Consider the following 21,615-nt stretch of genomic DNA (forward strand, 5'->3'; position numbering starts at 1 on the left):
AAGCGGAGGCGGGGCCTCGGAGATCGGTCACACGCCAGGGGCGGGGCCTCGGGGGCTTAATCACATGGCAGGGGCAGGGCTACTAAGCCCTATCCCTGAAACCGGGGCCGGACCTCTGGGTCCAGTCTAGGAATCACTCGAGGCCGTGTAAACTTGACCGGGTTGGAGGCTGGGCCTCGGTTCCGGCCTTAGCTCAGACGAGGCCCCAGGAGTCTGGACCCGGAAAGGGTGGAGCCTCTGAGCTCAGACCCGGAAGCGACAGAGACGCTTCCGAGCCTAAACTAGGAAACCAGGTTGCTGGGATCCTAGGCCTGATAGTCCGCAAAGTGCATCTCAGCTCAGCGGAGAAGGCCGTGGTGGGGCGGGACCCGGAGCCTAATGTAGCAAGGGCGGGGTTCCACTGCGATCGCCAGGCTAGCGGGAGGCGGAGCGGCGGGGAGCGCTGGGGCCCGGATGTTCGGGTGCTGCTTTCGGACCGGCTGATCCCCGGGGTTCTGTGGAGAACCTAGCGTGGCCAATGGGTAAGTGGTCGCTTAGGCTGCGAGGGGGCTCTTTGTCTTCGTGCCTGCTGCTTTTCCACCTCATTGCCTCGGGCTCGCCTCCGGCTGACAGCTCTCGAGTGCCGGGCAGCCCGGTCCTTTGCTGCCCTGCACCCGGGCTCTGACTTCTCCCGGGGTTGGGATGGTCTGCTCCGGAATGGCTGGAGATGAGCCCGGGGCTGTGTGCTGAAGGAAAAGCTGAGGCTTTGTTGCGCTCTTCCTATGTTCTTTCATTCATTCTTTTGTTTCTTTGTCCAGGAAAGCGTTCCTGTGGTTGATTTGAGAATTAGAATTGCGGATGTTAGTGCAGGGAAGCAGAAGCAAGTTGCCACATAACTTGCTTTTTCAACCTCAAATGTAAATTTTTGTCTGTCTGTCTGTTGTTGTTTTTTTTTTTTTTTTTCTTTTTGTTGTTGTTGTTGTTGTTGTTTTTGAGACAGGGTTTCTCTTGTAGCCTTGGATCCTCTGTAGACCAGGCTGGCCTTGAACTCACAGAGATACATCTGCCTCTGTTTCCCCAGTGCTGGGTTTAAAGGCGCGCGTCACCACACCGTAAATACGTTAGAGCCCTTCACCAGGGGCCAGACTTTTGCAGAAAAAAAAAAAACAAGGTCAGCATTTTAGCCGTAGTTCACCAAAGATTATGAAAGGTGATTGCACAGTTAGGTAAATGAGCATTGCTTTTGTTTTTAGTACTTACTTTCAGGCCGTGGTTTTGAGATCTTTTAGATGTAAAGCCCATCGAAAAGGGGCTCTCAGCGCCTTAACTTTCTTCTCAGAAAAGCTGAAACAATCCATTCCATATATTTAGTTCATTAGACTTCAGTTGCTGAAAAAAAACATGTTAAGGGGCTGGCTGGAGAGTCGGCTCAGCAGTTGAGAGCACTTACTGCTCTTCCTGATCACTGGGGTTCGATTCCCAGCACCCACAGTGTCTCGGGACCCTCTGGAACTCCAGTTTCCAGATCCAATATCCTATTTGACCTCTGTCTTTTGACCTCCACTGGCACCAAGCAGGTACAATGGTGCACAGACATAAATGCAGACAAAACGCATACACATGCCAACAATACTATAATAATAAAGTCTTTTGATAGTCTAAAATAAAGAAGCATGGGTTTACTGATGTAGAATGACAATATTTTGTTGTTAATGTCTGTTCTTTTTCCCTCCCTCCCTCCCTCCCTCCCTTCCTTCCTTCCTTCCTTCGTTTTTCAAGACAGGGTTTCTCTGTAGTTTTGGTGCCTGTCCTGGATCTTGCTCTGTAGACCAGGCTGGCCTCGAACTCACAGAGATCCGCCTGGCTCTGCCTACTGAGTGCTAGGATTGAAGGCGTGCGCCACTGCCGCCCAGTGTAATGTCTGTTTCTAAAGATACAGCAGGAGGTTAAACAAAAAGAGCATGGGTTAAAAAAAGATGTCAAGTACTTGATAAAAGTGAAAATATCAAACCTGAGACATTTTAGACTGTGTTTAAAATATCAACTGTGAGGCATTTTAGCCTGTGTTTTTCTGTTTGTTTGCCCTCAAAAACGTAAGGACAGACAAGTCAAGGCTACAGGAATTTGAAAGGAGAAAGGACTGTAACCAAAGTCTTCACATTGTGAATGCATGAAAAAGCAGAGGAGATTGTTCAGAGATAATAATAAAGTGTGTAAATTCACATGTAGGCTGCCATTGTTTTGGACTTATTTCATGATAGATGGCAGATTCTTAGAGAAGACAGCCTCACTGTCAGGATCCTCTGGGGACCTTCATGGCCCTTGTGCCGCACATTCCATGTATGGTTGTTGATCGGTGAAGAGAATCAGGTGTCACTGGTTCAAAAGATGCCTTCGGTAATTTTTCTTGGATGAGGTCCAAGATGATTGGGAGGTCCTCAGGGTTTTATTTTTAAAGGAGCTGTTTTTATTTTTTCCCATATCTTTAAGAAATTGATGGTAAGACAGTGGTTCTCAAGTAATTGATCAGAAGCTCAATGCCAGCATTAGTGAAGTTTATCCCTGTCCTCAACGAAAATGATAAAAGCTAAGTAATGCTTTTATATGGAGGTGAATTGATTTATCGACCTACCGTCTGTTCTGGAATCGTGTCCTTCAGCCTTTCTGCTAATGTATTCTGTTACGAACAAAGATGGTCCCTATGTGTGTATCCAATGTCCCTGCTGGGCAAAATGAAGACTGATGACCTTGTATCAGTCATTCATTTTAATTCATTTTTTAAATTGTGTGATGTGTGTGGCACTGGGGTGTGCCGACTGGAACACACACATGGAGGATGACAACTTTCTGGAGCCCTCCCCTTTATCATGGGCTCTAGAAATCAAACTCCTCAGGTAGTTCAGGCTTGCTCAAGTGGCGTCTCTCAGGCCCTCCATCAGTGATTTTAAAAAATGCTTATGACCTTAGAGTCAATGAAATCCGAAGTCTAGTCATAGGAACCGCTTCCTGGAGCCATCGGGAAGCCTCAGGGTTAGGTGCCTAGGGCTAGAACCTGCTGTGCTGGGTGAAGACCAATATGAGCAATAAGGGTGAGCAATAAGATGCAAATGTAATTTTCTGTAGTGTCCCAGTGGGAAAGAATTTAAAAGTAAATGCACCAGGACTTGTCTGTTACATATTATTTAAGAGAGGTTGAGATACTGCTGCCAGTGGCTTCAGCTGTTATCATGTTATTGTTGTTTATAACCACAAAAGACATTACTATAATGGCGTTTGTTTTTAAAAAGCTGTCGATATTCAGCCAGCATGCCTTGGACTCTATTGTGGGAAGACCCTGTTATTTAAAAATGGCTCAAGTGAAATCTATGGAGAATGTGGGGTAAGTTCTATGTTAATATTATTTTATTGTATGACTTTGGAAACATTTTTGCATGTAGAATTTTTAAAATATTTTAATGACTATGTGTAAGAATGTGGTACTAAAAGCCTTGTTTTTATTGGCATGTTGATAATTATATTAAAATCTTTCTGGATAGTCACAGATATTGAAAATATTTTATGGGGTTGGGGATTTAGCTCAGTGGTAGAGCACTTGCCTAGCAAGCGCAAGGCCCGGGGTTCGATCCTCCACTCCAAAAAAAAAAAAAATCTTATAATTCTAATTGCTGTCTAATGATTTATCAGAGTGTTTTGTAGAGTAAATTTACATGACAACTCGAGAATACTTCTTCAATGATTTTTATATGATGTTGTTAACAAGGGTTTTCATTGAATATTAGTTAGCTGTTTTAGCAATTAAGTGGAAGGAGTCTTCAGTTGAGCATTTTGCAGACAGCACAGGCGCTGTGGATTTCTTGAAGTGTTTTCTTTTTTAGATTTCTTTTTATTCTGCTTACGGATTTTCTTTGTGACTTTCTAAAAGCTACATAGAAGTATTAAACTGTTTAAAATAAGATGGGATCCCTTATAGGAAGATCCTAAAATACTGTTGTGTCTAAAGCAGTGTTTTTACGTGTGGTAGGTGTGCCCAAGAGGACAGAGGACAAACGCACAGAAATACTGCCAGCCTTGCACAGAGTCCCCCGGACTTTATGACTGGCTCTATCTTGGATTTATGGCTGTCCTTCCTCTTGTTCTACACTGGTTCTTCATTGAGTGGTACTCAGGGAAAAAGAGGTGAGCACATTCTTACTGCATTGGGATGGACTGGTGTTGGGATACTGCTCACATAGTGTGATGCTGAGTACAGTCTTTAATGACCTGCGCCCTCAGCCTGACTAACTACTCTTCCCTGTTTTTCCTCTCTTTCTACTGTTTTTTCCTGAAACGGGAAAGCAATGGTAAGACACATCCTAGTAGGTGTTAATGACGCTCTGCTATAGAATATTGTTTCTCAACAGTGATGCTTACTGAGTTTCTGCAGAAATTGGTTAGGATCACAAGCTGTTACTGTTTTAGAACAAATACTTTATAACTTACTCAATGCTAATGACCTAGCATAATCATGAGAGATGACTAGTGCACTGTTAGTGCATTTATTGAGCAGTGTATTTTATGTTTGGAAGATCAAAGGAAGAGAGAAGATACAGAGAAGACAGATAGGTACATGATGACACTATAAATCCATCTTAGAGAGGTAGTGAAATACTCTATTGTCAGCATCTGGAGTCACAAAGAATGGGGAGAGAAATTATGCCTAATAGGATCTAAAAGACTTAGAAAGAGATGCTAAAACAGTTTTGGTAGAAAAACGACGGAGAGATGGTAATGTGATCTGAAGCGGTCAAGGTGTGGGTTGTAAGTGAAAGAAACGTAATGATAAAGGCGGTGGAGGCCAGAACACAGATGCTCTTGACAAGTCTATGCCTGGTCCTCCTACAGGGATGGGAGGCAGAGTCTTCCTTAGCTGTCAGTTTTGCCTGCTTTGGCATTTTTACTGTCTCCAATCTCTTTTTGCTGCCTGGCATTGTGGAGGCAGATGGGAGTGTGGTGTGGTTGAGAAATGAGAGCTGAGAGTGGACTGATGAAGGACTGAGCCTGGATCCAGAGGCCTGAGAGTGGGAAGTCTCGTGGACAGTTCTTAGAGCTTGGGCATAGTTCCAGAGCTTATGCTAAAGAGCACACGGTTATCCACACAGATGGAGTGTGTTTTGAGGCCGAGGGTGAAGCCTGCCCATATGTGTGCAGAGGAACTTGAAGCAGTGTAGCCTGGCCGAGGGGGTATAAGGGAATTCTGAAATGCAGGAGAGGTCTTGAATACAGTCTCACATCAGTTGTAGTGACACAGATCTGAGGAATGTATCATTAAAAGCTCCTGCCACTGTTTGGGGGAGGGTGGGTCCACAGGACATACTTCCACAATGACAGCTGCAAGGTACATAGAGAATACAGTCCCGTGGGACCACCGCCATGGACATGGTCCTCCATGGACTGAAATACTGTGCAGTGTGTGACCGGGGTTTTAGAAGTGGAGTTTTGGAACCCACTTTTATTTTCAAAGATTCTGTCTGTGAAGTAGTCCAGTTCTGCTCATTAGGAGCTCATATGACCCTCATGAAATAACTGGATTCTGGAAAATACTAGACATGAAGTGGTCTCTGAGGATTCTTCTCTTTCAAAAGTGGACAAGGGGCTAGAGAGGTGGCTCAGTGGTTAAGAACACTTGTTGCTCTTGCAGAGAACCCAGAGTTTGGTATTCAGTAGCCACAGGGTGGCTCACAACCATCTGTAGCTTCAGGGCATCTGACCCCCTCATCCATAACTCCAGTTCTAGCGGCTACAACACCATCTTCTGACTACTGCAGGCACTCACTAATAAGTGCACATACGTGCATGCATATACATAGGGTATTAACTATATTAATCAAGTAGTTAATTAACTAGTTACTTAATAATTAGATAGTAATTGGCTAATTAGGGAAATAATAATTAGACAGTCGATTGATTAACTGGTTAATTGATGTTAGTCCAGGACTCTGTAGTCTAGGCCAATGTGTAACTCACTGTGTAGCCCAGGCTGGCTCCAAATTTGCAGCCCTCCTTTTGCCTAGGCCTTCCAAGTGCTGAGATTGCAGCCATAAGCCATGACACCCTGCTAGACTAGAAATATACTACTTCCATCTGTGGAAACCAGGAGGTGGTGCAGCTGTGTCCTCACATGGCAGGGGGGACAAAGAAAGTTCTGCTTACCCCCTCAAAAAAACATTCAGATCTTTTCCTTGAGGATTCCACATCCCTGACCTCTCTTCTGAAGGCCCCATTTCCCAACACTATCACACTAGAGAGTGTATTTCTTTTTTTTTTAATAGTTTTTGTTTCTTAATATTTATTTATTTATTGTGTTTATACAATATTCTGCCTGCATGTATGCCTGCAGGCCAGAAGAGGGCACCAGATCTCATTATAGATGGTTGTGAGCCACCATGTGGTTTCAGGGAATTGAACTCCTGACCTCTGGAAGAGCAGGCAGTGCCCTTAACCTCTGAGCCATCTCTCCAGCCCCAGAGAGTGTATTTCATTGTAAGAATTTTAGAGTGGACAGACTTGCAGAACATAGCAGCGGGGTTGTCTGAGGTGCTAGCATGCTTGGCTTGTCTGATCTTTAAGAGTAACTTCCAGATTTTGCTGAAACACTGAGACTCGGTATATGGACTGTGCCCTGATTGACTGAAGCACTGACGTTGCTCTGGGGTTGTGCCCGTTTCTCCAGCTCCAGCGCTCTCTTCCAGCACATCACTGCGCTGTTCGAGTGCAGCATGGCAGCCATCATCACCTTACTTGTGAGTGATCCAGTGGGCGTCCTGTACATCCGTTCCTGCCGAGTACTGATGCTTTCTGATTGGTACACGATGCTTTACAACCCGAGTCCAGATTACATCACCACAGTGCACTGCACTCATGAAGCAGTCTACCCGCTGTAAGTATTTATTTAGACCCAAGACCTCCGAGAAGGAAACGCTTGTAGATTCTGTTTCAAAAGATTGATCGTTGTAAGTAAATAGGTGCAGGAAGAGGTAATAGAAAGAATTTTCTTCTCTGAAGGCATACAGAGTGTAATAGGAGGAAACATTATTTTTGTTTTTAAGACGTAGTCTCACTATATGTGCTAGGCTGTCCTCAATCTCGTTATTCTGCCTCAGCCTCGTTATTCTGCCTCAACCTCCTGAGTACTGAGATTCCAGGTATGTACTGCCATGCTCAGAAAGTCAGAGAGAGTGTGAGAGTGTGTATGTGTGTGTATTGTGTTGGAGAATAAACCCAGCACCTCAGGCTTGCTAGGGCTCCACCACTAAACTGTATTGTCAGCTCAGTACATATTAGTGATAGAAAGGAAAATATTTTTTGATGTAAAAAACAATACATGTGGGCTGGAGAGATGGCTCAGAGGTTAAGAGCACTGGCTGCTCTTCCAGAGGTCCTGAGTTCAATTCCCAGCAACCACATGGTGGCTCACAACCATCTGTAATGAGATCTGGTGCCCTCTTCTGGCCTGCAGGCAACATGCAGGAGGAATATTGTATACATAATAAGTAAATACATCTTTAAAAAAAAATACATGCACGTACACACATGCACACATAGATACTTAAGAATATGTTTTCTATGTTTCATAGAGTTTTTTTTAAAAGAGGTTAAAAAGAAGGCCTTTGGAGATACACAACAGAGTCACAATATTTGACAGACAGGAAAAAGTATGGGCTCTAGAAACAAAGAGAGCCTGGGTTTGAATTCTGGGTCTGTCAGTTACAATAACATGAATATGTTTACAGTTTTACAGAATTCCAGGTTTTCCATTGGCAGTCGGGAACGATGCCTCATAGGGTGCCACGATGATGAAATGACTGTGTATTAGATGCCGTGTGGCCTGCACACGCGGGGGCTCTATGGCAGTTGCCATTACTGTCTGAGTATCTCGGCTAGTGTTTTGCCTTTTGTTGTGGTTTTGCAAATGAATGTAATCTTCATCAGGATATTATCGTTTATGTATGTGAATACGCCTGCATGCCACAGCACGTGTGTGGAGGTCCAAGTACAGCTTGCAGGAGTTAGTTCTCACCCTCTATCACATGGGCTTTAAGGATTGAACACAGGCCCTCTGGCTTGGTGGCAAACATCTTTACCTCCTGAGCCATCTTGCTATTCTCAAAAAGGAAATTCATAGGATTTTGTGCACTATACCATACTATTCCATTTTAGAAAAATTTTAAACTATTGGCAACTTGGTATGTTTTTGTTGGTAAAGATGGACTAGAAAAGTTATTTTGTTGGCGTAAACTTGCTTATTGGAGCAAGTTCCCACTACATAATGTACTCTATGAAATTAGTTTTGATCAAGTTGTTTTTCTAAAGATTTTTTTTATTCTTTATTTTATATGTCAGATGTTTGCCTATGTGTATATATGTGTACTGCATGTGTGCCTGTTGCCCATGGAGACCACAAAGGAGCATCAGGTCCCTTGAAACTAGAGTTACAGGTGGTTGTGAACTGCTTATTGGGTGTTGAGAATCAAACCCAGGTCTTCTGCAAGAGCAGCCAGTGATCTCACCTGCTGAGCCATCGTCTTTTCTTTCTTTCTTTCTTTTTTTTTTTTTTTTTTTTTTTATTCCCCGAGACAGAGTTTCTCTGTAGCTTTAAGCCTGTCCTGGAACTCACTCTGTAGACCAGGCTGGCCTGGAACTCACAGAGATCCTCCTGCTTCTGCCTCCCGAGTGCTGGGATTAAAGGTGTGCGCCACCACCACCTCCAGGCCGATCAGTTTAATAGTAAATTGTCAAACACATGGAGATGTGCATATAAAAAGTGATTCTCATGTTCCAGATATAGAAATATGAAAATCTTTTCACTGCCAAGTTTTATGACCTTTAAATTACTTTAACATGCATTTATATAACTATATTTCATAAAAAAACTAATAATGACCTCTGTTGATTCATTATAGAACTGTAACTCTGCTTCAAGTATTGCTTTGTCATACTACTATTCTAAGGACTTATAGAATTTGATCTTTTTATATTTAGAAGACTTAAGAATGGAATATCATTTAAGATATGTACTCATTTCATTTAAAATTCAATCAGACTCATTTACTACTGCTTACATAAATGGTATTTGCGGGAAAAAATATCAAATTTGAAAGACAGTGGCGAGTGGATGCCCTGAGCGCTCTTCCTGTGCCGTAACAGCTACGCCTACTTTTATTTCTGTTGTCCTTTAAACTCCTAATGGAGACAAGTAAATTAATGGGAACTGTAGAAGTTCGTTAATTCAGGATGGACACAAATAGCATTATAAACAGGGATAGAGTCCAGACATGGCTAGCTATATCAGCTAAGAAGGTACTTGAGTTATAGGGGATTATGTAAGAGACTACAAGGTTTGTTTTGTACTGATAAAGTTAATTACACAGTCCAGAATCTTCTCTAGGTGATTCAAGCTATCATTGCTTTCTCTTGTCCTGTTATTTTGTTAGTACTTAAGTCAGCTGAAGTATTAATACACATGTACACAAATAATAGTGAATCTCTAGGAAAGATCTACCTTATTGTGTATTTATATCTGTGAGAATGTACGCCATGTGTGCAGGTGCCCTCAGGGGCTAGAAGAGGGTTCCAGATCCCTTAGAGGTGAGGTGACAGCTGGTTGTAAGCTGTCTGACTTGGTTGCAGGAATTGAACTTGGGTCTTTTGTGAGAACATTATACCATTTGAATTGCTGGCCATCTCTCTAGTTCCAGTAATTTTAAAAGTGAAATTCAAATCAAATCTATAATTCAAACAACTTCCCTAAATTATGAAAAGTACTTATGTCTTTTTTGTTTCTATTGAACTTTTTCTACTTTTGTTTAATTGACATGTCCAGTCATACTGATTGAGATACATCATTCACTTGTATCTGCTGTATGTTGCCTATTTACATGGCTGTGTAGTTCTACTTTTGTTTAATTGACATGTCCAGTCATACTGATTGAGATACATCATTCACTTGTATCTGCTGTATGTTGCCTATTTACATGGCTGTGTAGTGTCCAGTATGAGTTTACCATAGTGCTTTGCTATTATTGAATATTTATTTCTAAGTTTTCTTTATTATAACACATCCATTAAACAATCTCCAATAAACAAAAAAATTAAAGTATTTTGTTTATTCTTGATTGTTTCTCTGATAAATTTCTCGGAGTAAAACTTCTGAGTCTACAAACATTTTGAGCTTGGAGATGGCTCAATGGGTGTAGTGAGGACATGGGTTCAAATCCCTAGTGTACATGTAGAGAGCCGGGTGAAGCAGCCTGAAATACCAGTTTGGGCAGGCTGAGAAGGGAGGATGCCAGAGGAGCCAATGTAGCCAGTTGCTAGGCTCAGTAGGAGACCCTGTTTCAAAAAATAAGATAGACAAAAGACACCCAAGATGAACCTCTGGCCTCCACCGGCACATGCGTAGGTAGGCTCACATGCCTACACGTGAACATGCGTAATGCCTCCCAAAATAAGTAAAAAGTTTTAAAATATATAAACATTGTTAAGATTGTTTTTTGAGCTGTGTTTATTTTTATTTTGTGTTTATGGGTGTTTTGTCTACATGTATGTATGTGCACCACATTTGCACAGTGCCTGCTAAGGCTAGAAGAAGGTGTCAGATCGCCTGGAGTCACATTGCTTGTTCCTTGTGGGTGCTGGGAACTGAACCCAGGTTCTCTGCAAAAGCAGCAAATACTCTCAAATGCTGAGCTGTCTCTCCAACACCATCTTTAGGATTTTTGAGATATTTTCAAACAAACATAAAACGGTGTATGTGTTTGCTTGCCCCGCCTTTCACCAGTCTGAATATCTAATGGGTAGATGTAATAGTGTTTCCCACCTTCTTTTAAGAGCTCTGATTTAAGAACATCAAGGATGGAAGTGTGTTAAGCAGTCCCGATGCATTCCTCATTTTGCAGATACACCATCGTGTTTGTTTATTACGCATTCTGCTTGGTGCTGATGATGCTTCTCCGGCCTCTTCTGGTGAAGAAGATTGCTTGCGGCTTGGGGAAGTCTGAGAGGTTCAAGAGCATTTACGCCGCTCTTTACTTCTTCCCCATCCTGACCGTGCTACAGGCCGTCGGTGGAGGCCTCTTGTGTAAGTTTGATGCCAGTGTTCTCCTCCCAACTAAAGTCGATAGCTTTTTCTTTAAAGGCACCCTTTAAGCTTTGAAGGCAGGCCTTAGTGTAGATCTTTGTTGAAACATAGTGTTATTAAAAACAGAATGGAATAGAGCTTCTCAACAAAATGAGACTGAAGTTTGTAACCAAACTAGAAGATTTAAAACTTTGAGCATAAAAGTTTTAAAAGTAGCTTTGTATACAGTAGATGAAAATTGGTGTTAGCGGTAAGTATTGTTTCCTGTTGTTTTAGATTTCTAAGGTCCTTTATAAAAGTCCTTTCTATATAGTTAAAAAAGTGTTTGGTAGGATAACCATTCATTCAGTAACTCTTTAGGTTGCACTACATCTCAGAAGAACAAGAGATAAGTCATCATCAGAAGGCTCAACTGTACTGCCAGGAGGTAAAGCAGACTCCAGATAGCTGAGGAAACAGGACTTTTAAATACATTTCCATTTTCCAAAAACATTGCATGTTGCATAGTGTTTTTTCTAAGAAGTCTTCCAAGAAGCTGAGGACAAGCCTTTTGGCCCAGAACAGGCAGGGATGGGGATTACACAGCTTGGTAATGTAATTTGGTTCAAGGCGAAGGTGAAAGGAAATTGGAGGTTAGTTGGAACCTGTTCCTGCTCACAGTCTAGCTCACGGATCATGTCTCACTTGCACATAGTGTCTGAGAACATGCAGGCGCCCTCCAGCTCCTCGAGTTCTCTGTTAGTGTCAGCCCACTTCAGTATTCCTGCTTGACCAGACAGCTGTTCTTGTGCAAGGTCCTGGAATCTAGGGTGTTGGGACTTCATTAGTTTTTATTGCTGTGATAAAACACCATGACCAAGGCAACTTACAGAAAAAAAAGAGTTTATTTGGGTTTAAGGTTCCTGAAGGTTAAGAGTCCATTGAGGCAGGGAATTGTGGCAGCAAGTGGTAGATGTGGCGTCAAGAACAGCTGAGAGCTCACATCTCAAGCTGCAGGCTGGAAGCGGAGAGTGAAGTAGAAATGGCATGAATCTTCAGACTCTGCAAGTCAAAGTCAGCCTCCTTGACACACCTCCTCCAACAAGGTACACCTCCTCCAATGAGGCCACACCTCCTCCAACAAGGTCACACCTCCTCCGATGAGGCCACACCTCTGACAAGGCCACACCCCTCCAACGAGGCCACACCTCCTCCAACAAGGTCACACCTCCAACAAGGCCACACCCCTCCAATGAGGCCACACCTCCTCCAATAAGGCCACACCTCCAAGGCCACACCTCTTCAACCTCTGAAGTACGACCACCAACTGGACCAAGTGTCCACACATGAGGCAGTCGGGGACGTTCTCATTCAGACCACCACAGGGACCTTACAGAGATTTGAGTAGACCAGTGAGTGACGTGATCAGATTTCCATTGTAGAAAGCTAAGTTGATAGCACAGTGGACTGTCAGGAGAAAAGCTGGGATCTGCCAGGAGATGACCGCAGTAAACGGAGCCTGACTGACTGACCCAAACAGAGCAGCGCTAGGATTCGGAGCCATTTCCAAGGAAGGATTGCTAAAACAAGTAGTCAGTTAAACACGGGGATTGGGCATGAACTGGAAATCTAATCAAGGAACTTTCTATTTATTTATTTATTATTTATTTATTTGTTTGTTTATTTGTTTATTTATTGCCGGAGCTGAGGACCGAACCCAGGGCCTTGCGCTTGCTAGGCAAGCATTCTACCACTGAGCTAAAAAAAAAAGAAAGAAAGAAAGTAACCTGACCATAGCCTTGAGACAGCATATTGGGAACTTTCTCTAGTCGAGGACATTAATTTGAAGCGCTCATAGCGTGTCCGGGAGGTGGGTAGTTTGGAGGGACTGTCTAGGATGGAGTTAAGTGCTGTCACCGATTCACTTTTGAGTCGCTCCCTCACAGACTAGGTGCCTTCCTGCAAGTCAGAGATGATCTGGGCCCACCCTGCTCCATAGTGCTTCAGTCCTTTCTCTTCAGGATGCTTGAGGAAGTACTCCATGCAGAGTGGAAGCGGAGGACACTGCTTTTCAGGCAAATACTACCCAGCTCGTTTCTTCTGTCATTAATACTTCCATTACAACAAGGAACTTCTCCTTTAGGATCTTTCATGCTTCTGATTCTTGGACAAGATTCACCAGGAGAGCCTAATAGACCCTTCCAAGTTGGACAGCAGTAAAGAGCTAAAAATTGATGTCCTCAACCCTCAGGAACACATTCTGACTCTGGTGGACTCAGGCCCTGGTGTGACCAAGGTTGAGCTTATCGGTAATCTGGGAACCACTGCTAAGCCTGACTAAAATCCTCATGGAAGCTCTCAGGCTGTTGCAGATATGTCCATGAATGAGCAGTTTGGTGCTGGACTTTATTCAGTCTATTTCGTAGCAAAGAAGTGTCTGTGGTCGCCAAGCACAGTGATGACAGAGCAGTGTGCCCGGGGTTTTGTGCCTGCGGAGCATCGCTGAATGTGCAGACCAGGGTGAACCCATTGGCTGGAGTGCCAAAGTGATCCACCCCCAAGGAGACCGACCCGCGGAACACTTAGAGGAGAAGGGGTCAAGGGAGGCATGAATGAGAAAGCACTCACTGTGAACCAGCTACCCCGTCACCCTCTGTTGGGAGGAGGGAGAAGAGAAGGACGTGAGTGGTGACGGGGTAGAAGAGAACAAAAGGAAGGTAAGGACAGTGACCCTCAGACCAAAGATCAGGTGAGGGAAAGAAAAAGAAACGAGGGGGCTTCAGGATGAATGCATTAGTCAGGGAACGCTGAGCGAGACCATGCCCGGTTAGGCCAGAGATTCTGAGGACGCCTCTCAGGAGGAATATGACAAATTGTGCAAGAGCCTGTCCAGTGACTGGGAAGACCTCTTGGCAGTCAAGCACTTCCCTGTAGTTAGGATGGAGTTTTGGGTGCTGCTCTTCCTCCCTTGGCAAGCTTTTGATGACTTTGAGAATAAGAAGTGCAATAACACTGACTTCTGTGTTCACCCTGTGCTCATCCTGGGCAGCTGTGGTGAGTTGATGCCCACATATCTCTGCCCACATCTGTGTCATTATTGACTGGGGATTGCCCCTGAATATCTTCCAAGATGCTCCAATAGAGCACGATCTTGACAATTTCCACAAAAGCATTGTATGGAAGCACCTTGAGTTCTCCTCCGATCTGCCAGAAAACAAAGAACCAGATGTGATTCTATGGGGCATCCTAAGAATCAAAAGCTTGGAGTCCCTGAAGAGCCCACTAAGCAGCCATGCCTCTGAGCTGTCTGCCACCCCTCCCAGTCTGGAGATGACTTCTCTGCAGCACAGGTCTTACATGCAGGAAACTGAAGTCTGTATACTCCAGTGAGAGCTAGCCAACTGTGCTCTTGAGAACAAAAATGGATGTTTAAGTGATGCCTCATTGGTGAGTCCTGGAGACAGCAGCTCAAGAGTTTGATGGGAGGAGGTTGCTCTCCATGGCCAAGGAGCATCAAGAACTACCGGAGGAGGAGGAGAGGAAGGCGGAGTTTGAGAACTTGTGCACACTCATGGAAGATGTCTTGGGTAAAAAGCTTGAGGAAGTGATCATCCCTGTGTCTTCACACTGCTGTGTTAACGGCCACCTTCAGGCCGATGTGGAACAGATCAAGAAGGCCCCAGCCTTTGCAACAGCCCTTTGGTGGGCTGTTTGACAACCCAAGGGCGCCTGGAGATCAACCCCAGCCACCCCATTGTGTAGGCCCTGTAGAAGGCTGAGGCTCACAGGGATGTCAGGGACCTGGGGCACTGTTGTTAGAAGTCTCTCTGTTTTCTTCTGGCTTCTTGCTTGAGAATCGCCAGACACTCCATCCAAACCCATCCATGATCATGTGATGCCTGGCCACTCATGAAGATAAGGTACCAGCGGAGGAGCCCAGCATTGCTGTTCTTGATGGTACCCCCTGCTTGAGTACGATGAGGATGCATCATTTCACATGGAAGCAGATTGGTGTCCCCCTGAGAAGCCTGGGCCCTCTGTATAGTTTCCTTACTGCTTCTGCAGAAGCCTTGGGTAGCCTACTGGGTTCCCTCTGCTAATGTCTAGTGTTCTTTTTCTTCTATCCTTGTGTGTCTAAGGCAGAAAAATCAGTTACCTCCCTCACCTGAGAGCAGGGTATTGTTTTTTGTGTATTGTTTTTGTATTGTCTTGTCCTGGAATTAAAATATACAAATTAAAAAAAAAAATAGAGGATGGGCGGTGGTGGCACATGTCTTTAATCCCAGCACTCGGGAGGCAGGCGGATCTCCGTGAGTTCAAGGCCAGCCTGAGCTATGAGCGAGTTCCAGGATAGGCACCAAAGCTACAGAGAAAAACCCTGTCTTGAAAATTAATTAATTAATTTTAAAAAATGAAATTCCAAGTAGTTGTCTAATTACTTTAGCCTAACTTTTGGTGCCTGTGTTGAAGCCCTTAGGAGCTGGAAGACAGCAGAAAGCTGTGGGAATAAGGAGATGGTATGGAATGTTAACTCAGGGAGATAGTCAGGTAGTATTCTTCCTAAATGACAGCTATTGTAAAGATGTTACAGTAGTGTGTAAAAATGTTACAATAGTGTGTAAAGTATGGCAGAAATGGTTGGAGGAGCATTAGACTGAAAATTTGCTAACATACCTCCACTCATATTTAGAGGATCAAATGGTTCTTATCAATTTTGTGGTCTGCTGCATTAGTCACAAAGGGCACATACCAAATTCATGATTTTTGAAAAAATAAGTTGTTTTTTGTTATTGTTGTTTTGTAGGTGATATAGCAAATGTGAGCACAGTACACGGGGCAACTTCTGGTAGCTTAACATCCTAGTGGGTGATGGCCTGGGGAGGGAAGGGCTGGGGATGTCTGGGAGGTGGTCAGCAACACACTTCTGGCTTAGAATCCTCTGTAGGCAATAGTTCAGGTGTGATCCACATCTGACCCACCAGGGACAACATGTTGTTTCCCAGGCCTTAGCCCAGACCCAGGTGCACAAGATAGGTTGTGTTACATCCTACGTTTAAGGACCATTCTTAATCCTGTGTCTCACCCAGTAGTACCTGTCTGTCCTCTGGAAGTTGGGGCTTTCTTACCAGATCATAACCGCATAGAGTTAGCAATGTTATTTAGGTGTACTTTGAGTGAGTTGTTTTTGTTGTGTTGTTTTGTAGTAGCTGATTGAGCACGTAATCACTAACATAAAAAGTTATAGATATTATAAACTCACTCAATTATAAACTAAGTCGAACAGGTCTATTGATAATTGAGGCTCTGGCCACTGCATCCAAAAATTAATGTTTCAGCTTGTTCCAGATGTGCTTTGTAGAATAATTGCAAGTTTTATAAATTGAATTTTAAAGTAATCATTTATAAATAATTCAGGGTATTTTTTTTATCAATTTGCTTATTTTGTATGCTGTAAATTTAGATATAGTAGGAAAGGGGAAATAGTAACATTTTGCAGGGAAAATGTTTGCTTGAGATGTTATTGCCATATTGTGTTTGAAATAGGAACTTCAAGAATTTTGCTAGGAAGAATACCAAAAGAGTATTAACTAAAAAGTTTGATGACAAATAAACTTCTAAAGACAGTGAAAGCCAAGTTACTCTTATGGAGTCTTCTCCACCAAGGTTCCCTTCTTGGACCATGAAGTCGAAAACGGAGTATTCTCTCAGTCGTCTTGTTTGGTATACCACTGCCATACAATGTACAATACTACATAGAAGCATTCTAGTTACAGGGGTGAGAAGTTGATCTTTTCAATTAATCCTTTGGCTAGATCAAATCTCTTACCTTCTCCCAGGTATGAGATAGATTTACATTTTTTTAAGAGATTGAGGGCTGGGTGGTATTAGCGCACTCCTTTAATCCCAGCACTCGGGAGGCAGAGCCAGGCGGATCTCTGTGAGTTCAAGGCCAGCCTGGGTCTACAGAGTCAGATTCAGGACAGGCACCAAAACTACACAGAGAAACCCTGTCTCAAAAAACCAAAAAAAGAAAAAAAAAGAAAAAAGAAAAAAAAAAGGAAGAGATTGAAAAAAAAATCAAAAGACAAATTTGTTACCTTTATACCTGAAAATTATATGAAACTCATATTTTGTCATTCATGAAATTTTGTTGGGACAGAGGCATAGTTGCTCATTGACATTTGTCCTGTGCTGTTTGCATACCACAACTGTTGAGGAGTTGAGATGGAGACTGTGTGGCCTAGAAGGCCAAAAATAGTTGTAATCCACTAAGAATTGGCCGTCAGTCTCGTCTGAGGGTAATAGGATTCAAGTCTCCGAAGTGGCTGAGAAAGAATTCAGAAGAGCTGTGTTGTATGTGATGGTTTCATTTGTTAGTTTCTAATGCAGTCTCTGTGTTTGTTTTCCAGATTATGCCTTCCCATACATTATATTAGTGTTATCTTTGGTTACTCTGGCTGTGTACATGTCCGCTTCTGAAATAGAGGTAGGAATTGGTTTTCCTTTGTTACAGTTCTTCTTTTTCTTTTAGATGAAAATTGACGATTGAATGGAATAGTACATATGATATGGTAAGGTATACTAATTGGTTCAGTGGTCCTTGGCTAACTGATGTCACTTGTACCTCCTTAGATAATTTTATGAGTGGTTGCATGGGCTGCATTGTATCTTGGGAAATTAGGGAAGTAGTCACTGCTCTTACCCAATGAGTTGAAGAAAAACCGTCCTGCATAGTTTACCCATATATGCAGTTATCCAAACATTGATACTATTCTGAAATACACGCAGAAATGCTCTACTCCACACAGAACTGATTTTAAATTAATTTTACTAGAGATATCTGTAATTAATAATTTCATACCGGCTGTATCTCTCTCTCTCAGTTTCACGTTTGGTTTGGATGTTTGTGTCCTACACTATTTTGTTGATTACATTGATACTAGTACTTTAGTTCTGTTTGGCTTCCTGTGATAAGCCTTTTGTACTTTTCTTAATATTTCAGTGGAAAACCACTGTGCTGAGTGTCTTAGTTAGGGCTACTATTACTATGATGACACACCTTGACTAAGCAGCTTGGGGAGGGAAGGGCTTATTTGGCTTATGCTTCCATATCACTGTTCATCACTAAAGGAAGTCAGGACAGGAACTCCAACAGGGCAGGAACCTGGAGGCAGGAGCTGATGCAGAGCCATGGAGGGGTGCTCTTACTGACTTGTTCCCCATGGCTTGTTCAGCCTGCTGTCTTATAGAACTGAGGACCACCAGCCCAGGGATGGCACCACCCACAATGGGCTGGGTTCACCCTCATCAGTACTAATTAAGAAAATGCCCTATAGCCTGATTTTATGGAGGCATTTTCTCAGTTGAGGTTTCCTCTTTTCAGATGACTCCAGCTTGTGTCAAGTTGATGTAAAACTAGCCAGGACAAACGAGTAACCTTATTTTTTAAATATTTTTAAAAGTTTTGCATTGTATATGTTTTAATTTTGTTATAGTGTATTTAAGTTATTTCATTATAACATTTTATTTTTACTTATGTGCATGTGTGTGTATGTCCAAAAGCCTCAGTGTCTGTGTGGAGGGTGGTTCAGTTCTCTTTCTCTATCCTGTGGGTCCTGCCTTTACCCACTGAACCATCTTGTTGGCCCCATTATGTTTTGAAATCAGAGTATTTTTGGCCAAAATATGTATTTTGATTCATTGATAGGTAGGTCATTTTTGTAAAGTAGACCTACACGTTTTTAAATACTTAATGTTTAAGGAACTAAGATATTATTAGTTTACAATATGAGCAATAAATGAGAAAAAGCCATATATTTGACATTCTAACTAGGACAGATGTATTCATAAAACTTTTAATCAAAGTGAGCAGTGTTGTGCATCTGTAATTTTCTTCCTAATTACGTGGCTTTCCGATTCTGTGTATCTTAAGACAGCACATTCACATGATTGCCATTAAGTACCTTCACAGCTCTGATCACAAAGCTCTATCAGAAGCAGAACTCCCAAGAATTGAAACCCAATCCATAGATCCTTCCATGCCGGGCTGTGGCTCTGCCGCTCACGGCAGTTAGCATGTGCGCTCTCTCAGACTTCTTTTGTTCCAAAAGACACCAGAGAAAAGAAGTTAACTCTTTTGAGAGATGGTTGTCGATGCCTCTTTCTCTAATCCATGGGTGACAGTGTATTGGATGGAGTTCCAGGTATGGTGAGATGAGGCCATGCTTGGAACTCACAGTGCTTAGGTAGGGCTGATAATGGAGGGACTGGATGGAGTGATTGGATGGTGATTATTCAGCTCCTTTGTAATCTTTCATCAGCATTGCAATTGGATTAATCCGAGGAGACAGGACATTAGTGTTGACTTCTCCCTAACTAGGAAAAGGTCAGGGTGTGTGTTGGGATATTTAAATAAAATGTGCGTATTTACGACCGAGCAATGGTCTTTTACAGCAGCTGCTAACTCTTTTGGCTCTCTGTCTCCACGTGTCTGCTCTGCAGGATGTTTGCATCCTTCAGGTAGCTCTGCTCTCAGTCCTTGAGTACAGGGCTCTGAATCCAGAAGACACTCCAGGTCTAGATGAGCCCACAAGTCACTTAACTGAAAGAAAAAATTGAAGAGTGACTCACTGAAAATTCCCTGTCCCTGTGTTTGTTAGCACATTTGCATGTTCCTTTTATACTGATTTGATCCTTTGAGTCTCTCCCATGTTATCACACGGCACTGAGGATGAAAAGAAAATCAGGGAGTTAGTGAGTGGTTTCTGCTGTCTTGAGTGTATTCAGACGGCAGATACTGGAAACAGTGGAGTAAAGGTGAGGTTTCTGGAGCTGCAGTGGACCTGGAAGTGAGAACATACACTGTGGACTTCCTCTTCTAGTTCATGTCTTTCTGAAGAAGCTCGTGTTTCCCGAGGGACTGCTGATGTAAATGAGGACCAAGAGATGGGCTCTAGGCTAAGTGTGGCTGATGAGGGCCTTTGTGGACAGTGTGGTGGCAAGCCTGGGCGACTGGAGCAGTTCTTAAGTCCTTTTAGTACAAGCATTCAGAGTCCTGGGCCGTGACTGTGTGTGAAGCCCAATGGTTAGCTGAGTTTTATTAATCTGTGTTTCTCTTCTTTCTCGTACACAATCACAGAACTGCTATGATCTCCTGGTCCGGAAGAAAAGACTCATTGTTCTTTTCAGCCACTGGCTACTGCATGCCTATGGAATAGTCTCCATCTCCAGAGCAGACAGGCTTGAACATGACCTACCACTTTTGGCTTTGGTGCCGACACCAGCCCTGTTTTACTTGTTCACTGCAAAATTTACTGAACCATCTCGGATACTCTCGGAAGGGGCCAATGGACACTGAAATAAAATGCCAAAAAAAACCCAAAAACAAAAAACAAACAAAAAACCAAACCAACCAACAAAACAAACAAAAAACCCTAAAAAGTATTCTTAATAAAGTAAAGAAGAAATTAAAATGTATTAATAGCATTCTGTCATACATGGGAACAAGAGTGTCTGGATATCTTAATGCTTGTTTTTTATCTTTTGATTTAACGGACCTTGTGATTAGACTTGGAAATTACATAGCATCATGGCACTGTGCTCTGCATATATTATCACACCAGAATCCTGAACTGGAAGCTTTGAAGCACAGCCGTGTTTTTTCTGTGTATCTGTGCTATTGGGAGTCTCCTGGCTTTTTGTGGAAACCTTTTATCAAGTATATTCAGAACTCCTTTGCTGTGACGTCATTATTCTTGCTTGTGATCTGTGCGTTGACCCCTCCCCCCCCCCTGCCACCCCCCGTAAGGAATTACAAAGGCAAGCGTACTTGTGGAGTGTGAGGTCAACTACAGAAGCAAAGGATGTCTTTGTCAATGTCTATTTATTTTCACCAGTACAGTATTCTAGTAATATTACAAAAATAAAGCATAACTTATATGAGCTTTCTGTTTATAGACAGTTTGGTTGAAGACGTGTTCAGATTATTGTTCCTGTAAAGAAGAAAACAATAAAGAGTTTAACTGTAAAATAACTCAATGTTCTGACAGTTGAGTCTTTTTTGCCATAGTGATTATGGAAGTAATTAAAAATGTTAAGTATTGGGCTGGAGAGATGGCTCAGAGGTTAAGAGCACAGGCTGCTCTTCCAGAGGTCCTGAGTTCAATTCCCAGCAACCAAAATGGTGGCTCACAACCATTTGTAATGAGATCTGGTGCCCTCTTCTGTATACTAAGTAAACAAATTTAAAAAAATGTTAAGTATTAAGATTAATATCTCTTTTGTCTTCTGAATAAATACACATACTCTCATCCTCTCGTATTTTATTTCTTAAAATAAAATACCTATGCCACATTTATTGATTCAGAGACTTTTTTTTCAGGTCATGACATTTCTGAGTCAAGATCTTATAACTAAAAGTATCTGAGATAGAATGAAATAGAGGAATACATAGACAGTTCCCCTGTGGCTGGTTTTGGGTAGGTCATATTCATACTCCAAAGGCTTTGAGAGACTCATGTCACAGCCATGGAAACAAAATA

General features: G+C 42.7%; 1 protein-coding gene across 1 annotated transcript; it reads left to right on the forward strand.

Moving 5' to 3' along the window:
* The first annotated feature begins 56 nt into the window (after positions 1-56).
* Positions 57-20,483, forward strand: LOC118595343 (JNK1/MAPK8 associated membrane protein). Its single transcript, XM_036205725.1, has 7 exons — positions 57-521; positions 3,267-3,358; positions 4,001-4,155; positions 6,689-6,895; positions 10,914-11,095; positions 17,485-17,561; positions 20,214-20,483. Exons 1-7 carry the CDS (start codon positions 518-520, stop codon positions 20,430-20,432), a joined length of 936 nt encoding a protein of 311 aa, XP_036061618.1. The 5' UTR covers positions 57-517; the 3' UTR covers positions 20,433-20,483.
* Positions 20,484-21,615: the final 1,132 nt, after the last annotated feature.

Source organism: Onychomys torridus, chromosome 14 (genome assembly GCF_903995425.1).
Source record: "Onychomys torridus chromosome 14, mOncTor1.1, whole genome shotgun sequence".
NCBI lineage: Eukaryota > Metazoa > Chordata > Mammalia > Rodentia > Cricetidae > Onychomys > Onychomys torridus.

Coding starts and splice junctions, on each gene's coding strand:
- LOC118595343 (XM_036205725.1), top strand. Junction 3,359..4,000: donor AAATCTATGGAGAATGTGGG/GTAAGTTCTATG, acceptor TACGTGTGGTAG/GTGTGCCCAAGAGGACAGAG. Junction 6,896..10,913: donor CATGAAGCAGTCTACCCGCT/GTAAGTATTTAT, acceptor CTCATTTTGCAG/ATACACCATCGTGTTTGTTT.